Genomic DNA, 20210 nt, shown 5'->3' on the forward strand with positions numbered 1-20210 from the left:
CACTGAGCCCCCTCTATACTTCAATGTAGACATCACTGAGCCCCCACCATTCTTCACTGTAAACATCGCTGAGCCCCCACCATGCTTCACTGTAAACATCACTGAGCCCCCTCTATACTTCAATGTAGACATCACTGAGCCCCCCCCATGCTTCACTGTAAACATTGCTGAGCCCCCCCATGCTTCACTGTAAACATCACTGAGCCCCCACCATGCTTCACTGTAAACATCACTGAGCCCTCACCATGCTTTACTGTAAACATCACTGAGCCCCCTAACATGATTCACTGTAAACATCATCGAGCCCCCACCATACTTCACTGTAAACATCACTGAGCCCCCTCTGTACTTCACTGTAGGCATCACTGAGCCTCCACCATGCTTCACTGTAAACATCGTTGAGCCCCCCCCATGCTTCACTGTAAACATCACTGAGCCCCCACCATGCTTCACTGTAAACATTGCTGAGCCCCCTCCATACTTCACTGTAAACATCGCTGAGCCCCCACCATGCTTCACTGTAAACATCACTGAGCCCCCTCTATACTTCACTGTAGACATCACTGAGCCCCCACCATTCTTCACTGTAAACATCGCTGAGCCCCCACCATGCTTTACTGTATAGATCACTGAGCCCCCACCATTCTTCACTGTAGGCATCACTGAGCCCCCACCATGCTTCACTGTAAAAATCGCTGAGCCCCTGCTGTCCATCTGATTTTTGCAGTTCTTTAACATAGGAAACTGCATTTCGTATTGTAAGATTTCAATATCCGCTGATTTCTAAAAAAAAAAATATTGCATATGGACAACAATTGAAAACAAATGGTCAGCGTTTTCTGGATGAAACTTGGACAATTCTTCATACGCCGATGTGACCTCAGCCTTACTGACATACAGTGTCCCTTAGTGATTTACCTTACTGGTTTATCTAGTACAACCGGGGACACTGGGCCGACATGAAGCCGACTGGTCTGTAAGCGGTTACTCCAGTTATATAAATCTTCCTCTGGTCCCATTACTCTCATTTTATGCACCAAGTCCACATAGACAACATCCATGGCGTTACTCACGTCATTTGGACCAAAATAAGTGGAAAGTAAACGAAACGCCTACTTGTCTTTTTTTTTTTTTTTTAATTCTAACTACTGAAATACATTTTAAAATGTGTTCCCTTTTCTGTAAAAAAATATTTTTTTAAAAATCGGACATGGTTTTTGACAGGGGGCAGAGCTAGTAACAGTGATTTGGATCAGCAGCATCTTATTTTTTATATTATTTTCATTTATTTCACATTGTAACATTTAAATGCTTTTTTTTACCTTATTTCCCCTGTAACTGGGACTGGTATGTTAGACGCAGTGTCAGCGGAAATTCAGCCTCCTGGCTCCATAGCAGAGCTGATTGTTTCTCCGAGAACGCACCTCTCTCCTTACACTCAGCGATCACACGATCACGCGGTCCAGAGCTGTATACACAGCTTGTTCGGTGCGGGTATACAGCGATCAGGAAGGTAGAGACGGTAATAAACTATGACAGCCGGCTCCTTGCTCCTGCACGATCTCCTCTTAGAACCTCACAGCAGAGTTAAACGTGGAACACCCGGACATTTAAGATTACTTTCCTTGATTTTGTCAGTTTTTTGGGGGGGTTTTCCTGCTTGGTTGATACGTTGTATTTCAATCTGCACCAAAATATTTACCGCTCGGAGTAGAAGTCATGGATTTGCAACCTATGGAGGCTTTCCTCACACCAGCGCTCCCCATGGCCCCTCCTAGACACCAGCGCCCCCCATAGCCCCTCCTAGATATCAGCTCCCCATGGCCCCTCCTAGACATCGGCTCCCCCCATAGCCCCTCCTAGATATCAGCTCCCCATGGCCCCTCCTAGACACCAGCGCCCCCCATAGCCCCTCCTAGATATCAGCTCCCCATGGCCCCTCCTAGACATCGGCTCCCCCCATAGCCCCTCCTAGATATCAGCTCCCCATGGCCCCTCCTAGACACCAGCGCCCCCCATAGCCCCTCCTAGATATCAGCTCCCCATGGCCCCTTCTAGACATCGGCTCCCCCCATAGCCCCTCCTAGATATCAGCTCCCCATGGCCCCTCCTAGACACCAGTTCCCCCCATAGCCCCTCCTAGATATCAGCTCCCCATGGCCCCTCCTAGACACCAGCGCCCCCCATAGCCCCTCCTAGAAATCAGCTCCCCATGGCCCCTCCTAGACACCAGTGCCCCCCATAGCCCCTCCTAGATATCAGCTCCCCATGGCCCCTCCTAGACACCGGCTCCCCCCATAGCCCCTCCTAGATATCAGCTCCCCCATGGCCCCTCCTAGACACCAGTTCCCCCCATAGCCCCTCCTAGATATCAACTCCCCATGGCCCCTCCTAGACACCAGCTCCCCCCATAGCCCCTCCTAGACACCAGCGCCCCCCATAGCCCCTCCTAGACACCAGCGCCCCCGATAGCCCCTCCTAGACACCAGCTCCCCCATGGCCCCTCCTAGACACCAGCGCCCCCATAGCCCCTCCTAGACACCAGCTCCCCCATGGCCCCTCCTGGACACCAGCTCCCCCCATGTCCCCTTCTAGACACCAGCACCCCCCCATAGCCCCTCCTAGACACCAGCTCCCCCCCATGTCCCATTCTAGACACCAGCGCCCCCCCATAGCCCCTCCTAGATACCAGTTCCCCCCATGGCCCCTCCTAGACACCAGCTCCCCATGTCCCCTCCTAGACACCAGCTCCCCCCATGTCCTCTCCTAGACACCAGCTCCCCCCATAGCCCCTCCTAGACACCAGCTCCCCCCATAGCCCCTCCTAGACACCAGCTCCCCCCATGGCCCCTCCTAGATACCAGCTCCCCCCATGGCCCCTCCTAGACACCAGCTCCCCCCATAGCCCCTCCTAGACACCAGCTCCCCCCATGGCCCCTCCTAGACACCAGCTCCCCCATGGCCCCTCCTAGATACCAGCTCCCCCCATGGCCCCTCCTAGACACCAGCACCCCCCATAGCCCCTCCTAGACACCAGCTCCCCCCATAGCCCCTCCTAGACACCAGCTCCCCCCATAGCCCCTCCTAGACACCAGCTCCCCCCATAGCCCCTCCTAGATACCAGCTCCCCATGGCCCCTCCTAGACACCAGCTCCCCCCATGGCCCCTCCTAGACACCAGCTCCCCCCATGGCCCCTCCTAGACACCAGCTCCCCCCATGGCCCATCCTAGACACCAGCTCCCCCATGGCCCCTCCTAGATACCAGCTCCCCCCATGGCCCCTCCTAGACACCAGCACCCCCCATAGCCCCTCCTAGACACCAGCTCCCCCCATAGCCCCTCCTAGACACCAGCTCCCCCCATAGCCCCTCCTAGATACCAGCTCCCCATGGCCCCTCCTAGACACCAGCTCCCCCCATGGCCCCTCCTAGATACCAGCTCCCCCCATGGCCCCTCCTAGATACCAGCTCCCCCCATGGCCCCTCCTAGACACCAGCACCCCCCATAGCCCCTCCTAGACACCAGCTCCCCCCATAGCCCCTCCTAGACACCAGCTCCCCCCATGGCCCCTCCTAGATACCAGCTCCCCCCATGGCCCCTCCTAGACACCAGCTCCCCCCATGGCCCCTCCTAGATACCAGCTCCCCATGGCCCCTCCTAGACTGCAGCTCCCCCATGGCCCCTCCTAGACACCAGCTCCCCCCATGGCCCCTCCTAGATACCAGCTCCCCCCATGGCCCCTCCTAGATACCAGCTCCCCCCATGGCCCCTCCTAGACACCAGCTCCCCCCATAGCCCCTCCTAGACACCAGATCCCCCCATGGCCCCTCCTAGATACCAGCTTCCCCCATGGCCCCTCCTAGACACCAGCTCCCCCATGGCCCCTCCTAGATACCAGCTCCCCCCATAGCCCCTCCTAGACACCAGCTCCCCATGGCCCCTCCTAGACACCAGCTCCCCCCATGGCCCCTCCTAGATACCAGCTCCCCCCATGGCCCCTCCTAGACACCAGCTCCCCCCATAGCCCCTCCTAGACACCAGCTCCCCCCATGGCCCCTCCTGGATACCAGCTTCCCCCATGGCCCCTCCTAGACACCAGCTCCCCCATGGCCCCTCCTAGATACCAGCTTCCCCCATGGCCCCTCCTAGACACCAGCTCCCCCATGGCCCCTCCTAGATACCAGCTCCCCCATAGCCCCTCCTAGACACCAGCTCCCCATGGCCCCTCCTAGACACCAGCTCCCCCATGGCCCCTCCTAGACACCAGCTCCCCTCACGGCCTCTCCTAGATACCAGCTCCCCCCATGGCCCCTCCTAGACACCAGCTCCCCCCATAGCCCCTCCTAGACACCAGCTCCCCCCATGGCCCCTCCTAGACACCAGCTCCCCCCATGGCCCCTCCTAGACACCAGCTCCCCCATGGCCCCTCCTAGATACCAGCTCCCCCCATAGCCCCTCCTAGACACCAGCTCCCCATGGCCCCTCCTAGACACCAGCTCCCTCATGGCCCCTCCTAGACACCAGCTCCCCCCATGGCCCCTCCTAGATACCAGCTACCCCCATGGCCCCTCCTAGACACCAGCTCCCCCCATGGCCCCTCCTAGATACCAGCTCCCCCCATGGCCCCTCCTAGACACCAGCTCCCCCCATAGTCCCTCCTAGACACCAGCTCCCCCCATAGCCCCTCCTAGACACCAGCTCCCCCCATAGCCCCTCCTAGACACCAGCTCCCCCCATGGCCCCTCCTAGATACCAGCTCCCCCCATAGCCCCTCCTAGACACCAGCTCCAGCTCCCCCCATGGCCCCTCCTAGATACCAGCTCCCCCCATGGCCCCTCCTAGACACCAGCTCCCCCCATGGCCCCTCCTAGATACCAGCTCCCCCCATAGCCCCTCCTAGACACCAGCTCCCCCCATGGCCCCTCCTAGACACCAGCTCCCTCATGGCCCCTCCTAGATACCAGCTCCCCCCATGGCCCCTCCTAGACACCAGCTCCCCCCATGGCCCCTCCTAGACACCAGCTCCCCCCATGGCCCCTCCTAGATACCAGCTCCCCCCATGGCCCCTCCTAGACACCAGCTCCCCCCATAGCCCCTCCTAGATACCAGCTCCCCATGGCCCCTCCTAGACACCAGCTCCCCCCATAGCCCCTCCTAGACACCAGCTCCCCCCATAGCCCCTCCTAGACACCAGCTCCCCATGGCCCCTCCTAGACACCAGCACCCCCATGGCCCCTCCTAGACACCAGCTCCCTCATGGCCCCTCCTAGATACCAGCTCCCCCCATAGCCCCTCCTAGACACCAGCTCCCCCCATGGCCCCTCCTAGACACCAGCTCCCCCCATGGCCCCTCCTAGATACCAGCTCCCCCCATGGCCCCTCCTAGACACCAGCTCCCCCATAGCCCCTCCTAGATACCAGCTCCCCCCATGGCCCCTCCTAGACACCAGCTCCCCCATGGCCCCTCCTAGACACCAGCTCCCCCCATGGCCCCTCCTAGACACCAGCTCCCCCATAGCCCCTCCTAGATACCAGCTCCCCATGGCCCCTCCTAGACACCAGCTCCCCCCATAGCCCCTCCTAGACACCAGCTCCCCATGGCCCCTCCTAGACACCAGCTCCCCCCATAGCCCCTCCTAGACACCAGCTCCCCCCATAGCCCCTCCTAGACACCAGCTCCCCATGGCCCCTCCTAGACACCAGCTCCCCATGGCCCCTCCTAGATACCAGCTCCCCCCATAGCCCCTCCTAGATATCAGCTCCCCATGGCCCCTCCTAGATACCAGCTCCCCCCATAGCCCCTCCTAGATATCAGCTCCCCATGGCCCCTCCTAGACACCAGCGCCCCCCATAGCCCCTCCTAGACACCAGCGCCCCCCATAGCCCCTCCTAGATACCAGCTCCCCCCATAGCCCTTCCTAGACACCCGTTTCCCCCATGGCCCCTCCTAGATACCAGCTCCCCATGGCCCCTCCTAGACACCAGCACCCCCATGGCCCCTCCTAGATACCAGCTCCCCCCATAGCCCCTCCTAGACACCAGCTCCCCCATGGCCCCTCCTAGATACCAGCACCCCCATAGCCCCTCCTAGATACCAGCTCCCCCCATAGCCCCTCCTAGATATCAGCTCCCCATGGCCCCTCCTAGACACCAGCGCCCCCCATAGCCCCTCCTAGACACCAGCGCCCCCCATAGCCCCTCCTAGATACCAGCTCCCCCCATAGCCCTTCCTAGACACCAGTTTCCCCCATAGCCCCTCCTAGATACCAGCTCCCCCCATAGCCCCTCCTAGATATCAGCTCCCCATGGCCCCTCCTAGATACCAGCTCCCCCCATAGCCCTTCCTAGACACCAGTTTCCCCCATAGCCCCTCCTAGATACCAGCTCCCCCCATAGCCCTTCCTAGACACCAGTTTCCCCCATAGCCCCTCCTAGATATCAGCTCCCCATGGCCCCTCCTAGACACCAGCACCCCCATGGCCCCTCCTAGACACCAGCACCCCCATAGCCCCTCCTAGATACCAGCTCCCCCATGGCCCCTCCTAGACACCAGCCCACCCACAACCCAAAGCCAAAATGCACAGACGTGTTATGTTTTGCCCAAACCCAAAATGGCCGCTTCCCTCCAGGACGATGACGACTCCCAACCAACCAATCAGACGAGCGCTAGTCAGCGCTTTCCCGACCCTGGAACGGAAATGACGTCACTGGCTCAGGCTGCCATCTTGGAAACTGGCCCGTGATACTCGCCTGCGGCCTTCAGGACGGTGTTAATATCTCAATTCACCGTATTCCCAGCTCAGACCTTCTCCTTCATCTACTATAAAGCAGTGAATTATTCGTCTGTCTCCTCGGGTGTGAGATTTGTCTCAAGTCAGAGGTTCGCCTGCCAGCAGTGAAGATGGCCGCCATGGCCTCCGGCTGTGGAATGCCGCTGAGCGTGGCAGGAAGCGGAAGTGTCCGGGCTCTCTCTCTTCCGGTGACTGACGTGTGGTGAGCGGTGTGCGGTGACGTGTCTAGCGAGCTTCTTCTGGGCTGAGAGCAGCGGCGGACAGTCAGTCCGTCCGAGGAAGGAGAGAGCGAGCACCGCGGGCCCGAGCACAGCCGCCATGGGCAGTGAGTATCCGCCGCACCGGACGAGGAGGAGCAGGGAGGGACCGAGACTGCTGGGGCCACAGACGCCATATACATATATATATATATATATATATATATATATATATATATACATACATATATATATACACATAGTACAGGATATAGCCTCTGTATATTATGCTACACACATATGTGCTATATACCGTGTATACAGACAGGAAGCTATGTGTGGATATATACAGCCTGTTATATTCCTATATATCTATAGAATAGTCACATATAATTGTAATACAAATGTTATTTATATATATAATAAAATCTGATGACCTATATTTCACACTCACACGCCCAGAATGAGATATTACACTGCCCCATATACTGTGTGTATATATATATATATATATATATATATATATATATATAGTATCTGTTGTGTGACATGTATTTGTATAAAAAAATATATATAGACGCACACAGGAGATGCACTATTATACGTGTGTGTATATGTAATATATATGTATATATTCTGTATACCATGTATTGGTGTGCCACATATATATGTGTATGTATATGTGTATATATATATATATATATATATATATATATATACAGGAAGCTCCATACTGTGAATACTGCTGTATAATATGACACATAATCACAGTCAGAAGCCCAAGATGCTCCATGTATACTATACTGCCCCATACACAGAGGGCCGGATGAGTCCCGCGGGCCATAATTTGCCCAGGTCTGTTATATACTATACGTGTGTGTGTGCTATTATATAGATGTGTGTAGTTATATACATGAATTGATTACAATAAATGATCATTCCAATATTGTTATAAACCTTTTCATCAGTTAATATTCCAAAAAAAGATGAGGAGCGGTGAATAGGACGTGGGAGTTATTACTAAATGAGAATGCTTGGTCTGGGGGAAAATGTGTGTAAATGGGTTAGTAACTGGCTTAGTGATAGAAAGCAGAGGGTGGTTATAAATGGTATAGTCTCTAACTGGGTCGCTGTGACCAGTGGGGTACCGCAGGGGTCAGTATTGGGACCTGTTCTCTTCAACATATTCATTAATGATCTGGTAGAAGGTTTACACAGTAAAATATCGATATTTGCAGATGATACAAAACTATGTAAAGCAGTTAATACAAGAGAAGATAGTATTCTGCTACAGATGGATCTGGATAAGTTGGAAACTTGGGCTGAAAGGTGGCAGATGAGGTTTAACAATGATAAATGTAAGGTTATACACATGGGAAGAAGGAATCAATATCACCATTACACACTGAATGGGAAACCACTGGGTAAATCTGACAGGGAGAAGGACTTGGGGATCCTAGTTAATGATAAACTTACCTGGAGCAGCCAGTGCCAGGCAGCAGCTGCCAAGGCAAACAGGATCATGGGGTGCATTAAAAGAGGTCTGGATACACATGATGAGAGCATTATACTGCCTCTGTACAAATCCCTAGTTAGACCGCACATGGAGTACTGTGTCCAGTTTTGGGCACCGGTGCTCAGGAAGGATATAATGGAACTAGAGAGAGTACAAAGGAGGGCAACAAAATTAATAAAGGGGATGGGAGAACTACAATACCCAGATAGATTAGCGAAATTAGGATTATTTAGTCTAGAAAAAAGACGACTGAGGGGCGATCTAATAACCATGTATAAGTATATAAGGGGACAATACAAATATCTCGCTGAGGATCTGTTTATACCAAGGAAGGTGACGGGCATAAGGGGGCATTCTTTGCGTCTGGAGGAGAGAAGGTTTTTCCACCAACATAGAAGAGGATTCTTTACTGTTAGGGCAGTGAGAATCTGGAATTGCTTGCCTGAGGAGGTGGTGATGGCGAACTCAGTCGAGGGGTTCAAGAGAGGCCTGGATGTCTTCCTGGAGCAGAACAATATTGTATCATACAATTATTAGGTTCTGTAGAACAGTGTTCCCCAACTCCAGTCCTCAAGGCCCACCAACAGGTCATGTTTTCAGGATTTCCTTAGTATTGCCAGGTGATAATTGCATCACCAGCACAGGCGATAATTCCATCACCTGTGCAATACTAAGGAAATCCTGAAAACATGACCTGTTGGTGGGCCTTGAGGACTGGAGTTGGGGAACACTGCTGTAGAAGGACGTAGATCTGGGTATTTATTATGATGGAATATAGGCTGAACTGGATGGACAAATGTCTTTTTTCAGCCTTACTAACTATGTTACTATGTTACTGGTTTTGAACCAACTCCCTGACTTCTAGTATTAATGCTATATATACATGGGTGTGTATTTATTAGTGGCAGCTGTAGACTATATTATACACTGTCTGATAGTCACTTTTGTGCCCTTTTCTGTGTAGTCTTTCTTCGCCTCCCGCAGGTCGCTGTATAATCTCCCTCCCAGGTTCCTCCTTATTGTAAATCTGAAGACGGATATTGCAATGTTTTGCAGCGTTCATGAGAAGAGTCTCCGGTTTCCCCAATGTTGGTCCTTCCCGTTCTTGGGGTTATCGCCCGTCTTTTCATTGCAGCCGTTGCCATGTACGATCAGTCGTCTGATCTAGAAGAAAAGTCTTCAGTAACTCTGCGCTTATCAATCACTGTCGCAGTTCCCCGGGTGGGCGCATGTTTGGGATTTGCTTACTTGCAGTCACCTGCTGTATAGATTCATCTTCATTTCTTAATGTTAATGGACAACGTGTGACCACAAGGCTGCAAGTCACAAAGATGAGGTCACGTGGCCGCCCACCTGCACCGGGTATCATGATGGTGTGCGCATTATGCGCCATCACGTAGGGAGACTGCAGACACTTAGACTGGACGGTCGTTCATTACTTTATGGCCTCGGCTGTAGTTCTCCGCAGTACATCGCAGTGTGATGCAGGTAAATGGGGCGGGAATGTTCTGTGACAAGTAAGTCACAAACTTCCTTCTGGTTCTGACTTTTTACAGCTTGTGGTCGCACTTCGCAGGTTGTAATATGAGCCTGTTCCCTTATTTTAGCCTACGGAGTAAAAGCAGTACTGGGAGATCTTTTGGTTCCACCCAAAATGTAAAAAAAAATTCTGAATATATATATATATATATATATATATATATATATATATATATATATATATATATATATATATTTATATTTTTATATTTTTACATCAGAATGTCGGCCATTATAAAATGAAGGGGTTATTGTCCATTTCTCAATCATTCCTTGTGCTCTGCCACTCATGTATTCCTGGACATGATCCATCACGCTGGTTCTGTAGGTCCAGACTGATGCAAGAAACATCCGTCTGCTAGTGATTCATCTATGGCCAATTTAAAGGGGTTGTCCATATGCCCCAGTAGTTCTTCTAGACACCATGGCCGGAGGGTGCTTTTCTTATGAGCCAATTCCAGCAACAGAGTAAGGTCAGAATGGGGTAGAAAACATCAGCAGCCTGTGTGACCCGCAGTCGAAGAGGCCGCTGTGCACTGATCTCAGATCCTTCCTGCGTGTAAGGGCGATGCAGAAATATGTGCCGTCACCCAGTGCTGGTGGTTATACAATACTTAGCATCAAACTCCTGCACTGACTGACGTCTACTCTCAGCCTCGTCATATGCGCTGCTCCAGGTTCAGCCGAGCTCAGCTCCACGGGAATAAGCTGCGGCTGACACCCCTCGAGATGGCTTGTGTCTCATGAAAACTAAGGATCAGGCATATTGAAATTGATCATGCCCAATCCTTCTTTCCCCCCGGCATTTGCCGTCAGAAGAAAGTTGAGACACTCTTCTTAACTATTTGATGGGTCCCCCCACAGTCGGCGTGGCGTTTTCAGCCAATGTTCATCCTCTGGTTTAACCTGATATCATGAGTTGCCCGTCAGTCCTTAGGCGGCATGTCTGCCAATGTTGGATCATTCCAAACCAGAAGTGTGACGTCAACATGTCAGTGCGCGGCCTGTGCCGGAGAGGAGGGGGATGCGCGGCCTGTGCCGGAGGGGAAGGGGGTACGCGGCCTGTGCCGGAGGGGAAGGGGGTACGCGGCCTGTGCCGGAGGGGAAGGGGGTACGCGGCCTGTGCCGGAGGGGAAGGGGGTACGCGGCCTGTGCCGGAGGGGAAGGGGGTACGCGGCCTGTGCCGGAGAGGAGGGGGATGCGCGGCGGCCTATGCCCCTACAGAGGAAGTAGTGTGCGAGATCTTCTCTTTGTATCTGAGGAATTAATCTTGAAACCAAAGCAGATATTGCATTAGAAAATGAAATAATTATTGCACAGTGATAACTTTTATTTATTTATTTTTTTCGTCTTTCTCAACAGTCAAATTTCTTGAAGTAATTAAGCCGTTCTGTGCGATATTGCCAGAAATCCAAAAGCCAGAAAGAAAGGTAAGCGAAACAATCAGTGTGAATTCTGTTCGACATGTGCATATAATGGGGGCTCCAAGACCCATCATTACCAGTGCAGCTTGTCGACCCCCCTATGCATGCGCATCCTAGGGATGGAGAGACCTGGATCGAGGGTCCCACGCCGAGAACAAGGCGCCACGTCGCACGAGATTTACTACAAATGTATATATATATATATATATATATATATATATATATATATATATATATATATATATATATATATATATATATATATATATATATATATTTATTTATTTATTTTTTTCTCTAGATTCAATTTAAAGAGAAAGTATTATGGACGGCGATCACCCTGTTCATCTTCTTAGTATGCTGCCAGGTAAGCACCGCAGGGCACTGCTATGACATGACTTGTGGCGGACCGTCCCCTTCTGGTGGGGTCTGGTACTGCAGTCTGGGCGCATTTGCTTGAGTTGCAGTGTGGCTTCAGTGAAGGGGCTCTGGCGCTCCAGTAATCTCTGCTGGACATGGCGGCCTTTGTTTTTAATAATTTTGCACTTTTCCCTTTCAGATTCCCCTCTTTGGTATCATGTCTTCAGACTCTGCAGATCCCTTCTACTGGATGAGAGTTATCCTGGCTTCCAACAGAGGTAAGATGAGAGCGCAGCGTCCCGTGCGGCAACTAATCCTCACTGATGGCATTTCTGCCCCCACATAAGTGCTGAATGACTGGTGCTGCATGTACAGGAGGCCTGCACTGATTCTGAGGTTATTTTATTTACAGGAACCTTGATGGAGTTGGGTATCTCCCCCATCGTCACCTCTGGTCTCATTATGCAGCTCCTGGCCGGTGCCAAGATCATTGAGGTTGGAGACACACCAAAAGATCGAGCCCTGTTCAACGGAGCACAGAAACGTAAGACCCCTAAAAAGCCGTCTCTTAAAATGTTTGCCCCGATTCATTCATTTTATGGCCTATGCCATTATTCTAGATCCGTGGCGGTACATAGCAGCGACGAGGTCACACCGCCCGCGTGAGAGATGCTGTCCCTTCTAATAGCTGACGGGCACCAGATTGATTGATGGGCCCTTCTAGAATTGGCCACTGATAGACCCAGATTAGTATCGTGTGGTGTTTTTAGTTCCCCATAACAGAGAGATGTATACATTCATAGTACGTAGAATAAATCCGCCACCTTCTGGGCAATAATTGCCAGTGTTCCTCTCCTTTTTCCAGTGTTTGGGATGATCATCACCATCGGTCAGGCCATCGTATACGTCATGACCGGCATGTACGGAGATCCCTCTGAGATGGGTGCTGGCATCTGTCTGCTCATCACTATCCAGGTAATTTAGTGTATAGGACCCGGCACACATTTGCTGTATGTTCCCTCTTACCTCGGAGTGACCAGATTTCATTCCTCGCCTCCAGCTCTTCGTCGCCGGTCTCATAGTCTTACTCTTGGATGAGCTGCTACAGAAGGGCTACGGTCTGGGATCTGGTATCTCTCTCTTCATTGCTACGAACATCTGCGAGACCATCGTCTGGAAAGCGTTCAGCCCCACCACAGTGAACACCGGGCGAGGTAGGAGCCTAAATGAGCGCAGCGGCCGCATACGTGCGATGAGCATCACTGACAGTAAATTCACAGATACGTGAATCTGTCTCTTCTGCATTGCAGGCACAGAGTTCGAGGGAGCCATCATCGCCTTGTTCCACCTGCTCGCCACTCGTACCGATAAGGTCCGCGCTCTCCGGGAAGCCTTTTACCGTCAAAATCTGCCCAACCTCATGAATCTGATTGCCACCATCTTTGTCTTCGCTGTGGTTATATACTTCCAGGTGCGCAGATATAAAAGATGATCCTGTAGTGTGGGGGGCACTCATCGATACGTTACCCTTATGACCCTGTTAATACACGTCGCCATTCTTCCATTATGTCAGGGCTTTAGAGTGGACCTCCCCATCAAGTCCGCTCGGTACCGTGGACAGTACAACACGTACCCCATAAAGCTGTTCTACACCTCCAACATTCCCATCATCCTGCAGTCGGCCTTGGTCTCCAACCTGTACGTCATCTCCCAGATGTTGTCGGCTCGCTTCAGCGGTAACCTACTTGTCAACCTCCTGGGGACGTGGTCTGTGAGTATCCGTACACCTGACTATCCGAAGCACATGAGTTATCCCACCCTGCCAGACTGAGAACAGATCAGAGGTGGGGGATACAAGTGTCCTAATGTCTCCTCTTTGTGTTTAGGACACCTCCACGGGAGGACCTGCCCGAGCCTATCCCGTCGGGGGACTGTGTTATTACCTCTCTCCGCCGGAGTCGTTTGGTTCGGTGCTGGACGATCCGGTTCATGCTGTCGTTTACATCGTCTTCATGCTTGGTTCCTGCGCCTTTTTCTCAAAAACCTGGATTGAAGTATCTGGCTCCTCAGCAAAGGACGTAAGTGTTGGCCCTGGCAGCTCCACGCGCTGCTGCAGCACCTCTTATGCTCAGTTTAATTGATCACCATATTGTCTGCAGGTTGCAAAGCAGCTGAAAGAGCAACAGATGGTAATGAGAGGACACAGAGAGACGTCCATGGTGCACGAGCTAAACAGGTGAGACAGCATGTACGATCATGGAGGGTGGTGCCAGCACAATGTACTGGGGAGACAACTGCGCATGCACGGGCCTCGGTAATGGTGAACATGTTCCATGTGTGAGACTTGCTGATGTCTGATCAACAGATAAAACTGACAAATTGCCCCCTATTTGGTGGTCCGTGCTCTCCAGAAATGACTGCAGCAGTGATGCCAGTAATGGATGTCACAACTTCGGCCCTTTATATCTTTACTATATACAACCTGCCCTTGTCATCTGTACACGGGAGGAGCGGAGGTCCCGTAAGTGACTGAGGGTCTTCTGCCATCTCCTACAGTGCATTGATAATTACACAACTGAAGAAGATTGAAGTAAACGGAAACGACCGAAAGTAAATAAAATGTTAAAATAGAAATGATTTATTGATGCACGATTAACATTTTTGCAATAAAATATTAACAATACAGCATTTATGTTTAAACATATTTTATTTTTGGTTGGTCATTTAAGTTTACTCCAATCTTCAGTTGTGTCATGGATGTACAGGACGTCGCCGTCCATATCATCATGATTTAATGTGGGAGACATCACACTAGTGCGATACAATTCTGGGCTTTGTCTTTTCCTTTAATGACCGGCATTGGATTCATCTGACATTTTTCTCCCTCCTTCCGCCTAGGTACATCCCCACAGCTGCTGCCTTTGGTGGTCTTTGCATCGGCGCGCTCTCGGTCCTCGCAGACTTCCTCGGTGCCATCGGTTCTGGAACTGGTATCCTGTTGGCCGTCACCATCATCTATCAGTACTTCGAGATCTTCGTCAAGGAGCAGAGCGAGGTCGGAAGCATGGGCGCCCTTCTCTTCTAACACCATCAAGAAATATATATTTTTTTTTCTTTTTACGAGGTCATTTTAAAGACCCAAGACGTGAGCTGATCATGCGACTCTGAAAACTCCGTTCTACGTGTGTTCCTGAGACTCAAGTGGGTCAGACACATCACCGAGTCGCTGGCCGTTCAGTGACGTCCTCAGACACCCGGCTATGTTTTTTTCTTTTTACCAGTTTTGGCCCATTTTTATAAAGGTGTGGACAATGTGTAAGAACTTCTTTTTTTTTTTTTCCCCCAAAAAAACACATTTTTAATTTTCAAGTCATGAGCATGAATCCAAACACGACATCAATCTAAAGTCTTTCCTTAGGGCTCGCGTCATCCAGTCGGTTATCGCATCTGTACAGAGTTTGGAGCCGAGCGTATCGGTTATTGGTATTATCAGTCATTATTATTTTTTTTTTTTTTCAATAAAATCTTTGAAAACCATTCCAAGATTTATTAATCAACAAGATGTTGGATCTTATTTCATTCGGCCCTCAGCTTATAGGACTCGGGTGTGTAATTTCTGTGCCATAAATCGGAACTAGACTTATTGGAAAACTTTCCCTGTGAGGTCCTGAGATCTGCAGTGACGTGTTCGGCTCATCCTAGAGTCCTGCACAGCGCTCCTCTAAAGGCCCCGTCACACATAGCGACGCTGCAGCGATACCGACAACGATCCGGATCGCTGCAGCGTCGCTGTTTGATCGCTGGAGAGCTGTCACACAGACCGCTCTCCAGCGACCAACGATCCCGAGGTCCCCGGTAACCAGGGTAAACATCGGGTAACTAAGCACAGGGCCGCGCTTAGTAACCCGATGTTTACCCTGGTTACCATCGTTAAAGTAAAAAAAACCAAAACGCTACATACTTACCTACCGCTGTCTGTCCCCGGCGCTCTGCTTCTCTGGTCTGGCTGTGAGCACAGCGGCCGGAAAGCAGAGCGGTGACGTCACCGCTCTGCTTTCCGGCTGCCCGGCGCTCACAGCCAGACCAGAGAAGCAGAGCGCCGGGGACAGACAGCGGTAGGTAAGTATGTAGCGTTTTGGTTTTTTTTACTTTAACGATGGTAACCAGGGTAAACATCGGGTTACTAAGCGCGGCCCTGCGCTTAGTTACCCGATGTTTACCCTGGTTACCAGCGAAGACATCGCTGAATCGGCGTCACACACGCCGATTCAGCGATGTCAGCGGGACCTCAACTATCAAAAAATGGCCCAGGCCATTCCGACACGACCAGCGATCTCACAGCAGGGGCCTGATCGCTGGTACGTGTCACACATGGCGAGATCGCTACTGAGATCGCTGTTGCGTCACAAAACTTGTGACTCAGCAGCGATCTCGCTAGCGATCTCGCTATGTGTGACGGGGCCTTTATCCCCTAATTACAAGCTGCCGTAGTGATGGCGTCACAGCAGACCGAGAGGACGTGGTGCAATAGATGGGGAGGCAATGAGCAAAGCCCCTTATCCCCTCCGGTCCAGTACCAGTCATAAGTCTACTAATGAGCAATTATGTGCCCCCCTGATTGGCAGCTGGACAAGACTAAAAATGTTTGCCCCAATAAGATGCTGAATATTTCAAGAAAGCGAGGAGCTGAACGGATATTGCTCTGGCACAGTGTATTGGTGGATTTTGGTAAGGGAGCGCCTCTAGCTGTGTACATACATTACTGATCCTGAGTTACATCCTGTATTATACTCCAGAGCTGCACTCACTATTCTGCTAGTGCAGTCACTGTACATACATTACATTACTGATCCTGAGTTACATCCTGCATTATACTCCAGAGCTGTACTCACCATTCTGCTGGTGCAGTCACTGTGTACATACATTACATTACTGATCCTGAGTTACCTCCTGTATTATACTCCAGAGCTGCACTCACTATTCTGCTGGTGCAGTCACTGTGTACATACATTACATTACTGATCCTGAGTTACCTCCTGTATTATACCCCAGAGCTGCACTCACTATTCTGCTGGTGCAGTCACTGTGTACATACATTACATTACTGATCCTGAGTTACATCCTGTATTATACCCCAGAGCTGCACTCACTATTCTGCTGGTGCAGTCACTGTGTACATACATTACATTACTGATCCTGAGTTACATCATGTATTATACTCCAGAGCTGCACTCACTATTCTGCTGGTGCAGTCACTGTGTACATACATTACATTACTGATCCTGAGTTACATCATGTATTATACTCCAGAGCTGCACTCACTATTCTGCTGGTGCAGTCACTGTGCACATACATTACATTACTGATCCTGAGTTACATCCTGCATTATACTCCAGAGCTGCACTCACTATTCTGCTGGTGCAGTCACTGTGTACATACATTACATTACTGATCCTGAGTTACATCCTGTATTATACTCCAGAGCTGTACTCACTATTCTGCTGGTGCAGTCACTGTGTACATACATTACATTACTGATCCTGAGTTACATCATGTATTATACTCCAGAGCTGCACTCACTATTCTGCTGGTGCAGTCACTGTGTACATACATTACATTACTGATCCTGAGTTACATCCTGTATTATACCCCAGAGCTGCACTCACTATTCTGCTGGTGCAGTCACTGTACATACATTACATTACTGATCCTGAGTTACCTCCTGTATTATACCCCAGAGCTGCACTCACTATTCTGCTGGTGCAGTCACTGTGTACATACATTACATTACTGATCCTGAGTTACCTCCTGTATTATACCCCAGAGCTGCACTCACTATTCTGCTGGTACAGTCACTGTGTACATATGACTGATTCATGGCAGCATCCACGGTTATGGCTATAATTCCTGTCGTTATGAGCTTCTGCACAGTGAGCATGCAAATATCTATAGTAAGTGATCAAAAATTGTCAAAGAAAGTAATATTTCTTAGTTACTGGAATAAAACAACCATTTTTCCTGTTTTGTATGCACAAAAAAAGAAAATCAGGAAATATTTTTCAAATAATATTTATTCAGAGCCAAATTATGGATTGTCCACTAGTGATACAATTACCAAGAATCATCAGTAATGTCACTCTGTGACCACACGAGGGGGCAATTACACTGGTAGAGGAAAAAAGCCTCTTGTGAACATTCAGTAAAAGGTTGGAAGTCACTGCTGAGGAATGGAACAATCTATACAAGAAGCAGACAGGAGCTCTAGCGCCACCTGTAGGAGACAATCCTGAAGGTAATAAAAGCTTTACCACATTCATAGGATGAAAAGCCAAACCAAAAACTCCTGTTGCAGAAATGTGTTTCAGGGTGTCTCACCCTCAGAGCAAAGCAGGATCTAAATAGTTAAGGGGGTGTAAGTAGCAAAGTTTCTCTAGAAAGTAAAGTTAGCACAGTAAAACTTCTCAACCTTGCCACAATCCCCTGGGAAATACAATATCCAATTATTTATTTATGCTAATTTTGTGTTCTAAAAGATGTAATGAACTGGGGACGATAACCTGCTGGTATTAGTAGGTGGCACAGACCCTATAACTCCTATAATACTGCCCCCTATGCCTATGTACAAGAATATAACTCCTATAATACTGCCCCCTATGTACAAGAATATAACTACAATAATACTGCTCCTATGTACAAGAATATAACTACTATAATACTGCCCCCTATGTACAAGAATATAACTACAATAATACTGCTCCAATGTACAAGAATATAACTACTATAATACTGCCCCTATGTACAAGAATATAACTCCTATAATACTGCTCCTATGTACAAGAATATAACTACTATAATACTGCTCCTATATACAAGAATATAACTACTATAATACTGCCCCCTATGTACAAGAATATAATTAATATAATACTGCCCCTATGTACAAGAATATAACTACCATATTTCCCGACGTATAAGACGACTTTTTGACCCCTAAAAACTGTCCCAAAAGTCGGGGATCGTCTTATACGCCGGGTACGGCGTGTGCAGGGAGCGATCCTGCGTTTCGGCGTGTGGTTCCCAGGGTCTGGAGGAGAGGAGACTCTCCTTCAGGCCCTGGGATCCATATTCATGTTAAAAATAAAGAATAAAAATAAAAAACATGGATATACTCACCCTCGGACGGGCCCTGGCTGTCACCGCTGCTAGTGTCTCACTCTGTTCCTTAGAATGCGGTGAGTGAAGGACCTTCGATGACGTCGCGGTCACATGAACGGTCGGGTGACCGGTCTATGTACAAGAATATAACTACTATAACACTGCTCCTATGTACAGGAATATAACTACTATAATACTGTGCCTATGTGCAAGAATATAACTACTATAATGCTGCCCGTATGCACAAGAATATAACTACTATAATACTGCCCCATGTACAAGACTATACTATAATACTGCCCCTATGTACAAGAATATACTATAATACTGCCCCAATGTTCAAGAATATAACTAGTATAATACTGCCTCAATGTACAAGAATATAACTACTATAATACTGCCCCTATGTACAAGAATATAACTACTATAATACTGCTCCTATGTACATGAGTATAACTACTATAATACTGCCCCCTAGGTACAAGAATATAGCTACTATAATACTGCTCCTATGTACAAGAATATAACTACTATAATACTGCCCCTATGTACAAGAATATAACTACTATAATACATAGTAACATAGTAACATAGTAACATAGTTAGTAAGGCCGAAAAAAGACATTTGTCCATCCAGTTCAGCCTATATTCCATCATAATAAATACCCAGATCTACGTCCTTCTACAGAACCTAATAATTGTATGATACAATATTGTTCTGCTCCAGGAAGACATCCAGGCCTCTCTTGAACCCCTCGACTGAGTTCGCCATCACCACCTCCTCAGGCAAGCAATTCCAGATTCTCACTGCCCTAACAGTAAAGAATCCTCTTCTATGTTGGTGGAAAAACCTTCTCTCCTCCAGACGCAAAGAATGCCCCCTTGTGCCCGTCACCTTCCTTGGTATAAACAGATCCTCAGCGAGATATTTGTATTGTCCCCTTATATACTTATACATGGTTATTAGATCGCCCCTCAGTCGTCTTTTTTCTAGACTAAATAATGCTAATTTCGCTAATCTATCTGGGTATTGTAGTTCTCCCATCCCCTTTATTAATTTTGTTGCCCTCCTTTGTACTCTCTCTAGTTCCATTATATCCTTCCTGAGCACCGGTGCCCAAAACTGGACACAGTACTCCATGTGCGGTCTAACTAGGGATTTGTACAGAGGCAGTATAATGCTCTCATCATGTGTATCCAGACCTCTTTTAATGCACCCCATGATCCT

The 20210-nt window shown here is 49.5% G+C and overlaps 1 protein-coding gene and 1 long non-coding RNA gene across 2 annotated transcripts in view; one reads left to right on the forward strand and one right to left on the reverse strand.

The window, feature by feature from the left end:
* The window catches only part of LOC138647093 (uncharacterized), a 29132-nt gene extending 27369 nt beyond the window's left edge, over positions 1–1763 (reverse strand). The window contains exon 1 of the long non-coding RNA XR_011314877.1: positions 1323–1763. This is a non-coding gene — a long non-coding RNA (uncharacterized lncRNA). The remainder of the gene's footprint in view (positions 1–1322) is intronic.
* Positions 1764–6945: 5182 nt separating this feature from the next.
* On the forward strand, positions 6946–15364 carry SEC61A1 (SEC61 translocon subunit alpha 1). Its single transcript, XM_069736306.1, has 12 exons — positions 6946–7116; positions 11406–11473; positions 11769–11834; positions 12027–12105; positions 12240–12371; positions 12693–12802; positions 12888–13041; positions 13138–13298; positions 13401–13598; positions 13714–13905; positions 13987–14063; positions 14726–15364. The coding sequence occupies exons 1-12, from the start codon at positions 7110–7112 to the stop codon at positions 14910–14912; spliced, it is 1431 nt and encodes a 476-aa protein (XP_069592407.1). The 5' UTR covers positions 6946–7109; the 3' UTR covers positions 14913–15364.
* Positions 15365–20210: the final 4846 nt, after the last annotated feature.

Source organism: Ranitomeya imitator, chromosome 8 (genome assembly GCF_032444005.1).
Source record: "Ranitomeya imitator isolate aRanImi1 chromosome 8, aRanImi1.pri, whole genome shotgun sequence".
NCBI lineage: Eukaryota > Metazoa > Chordata > Amphibia > Anura > Dendrobatidae > Ranitomeya > Ranitomeya imitator.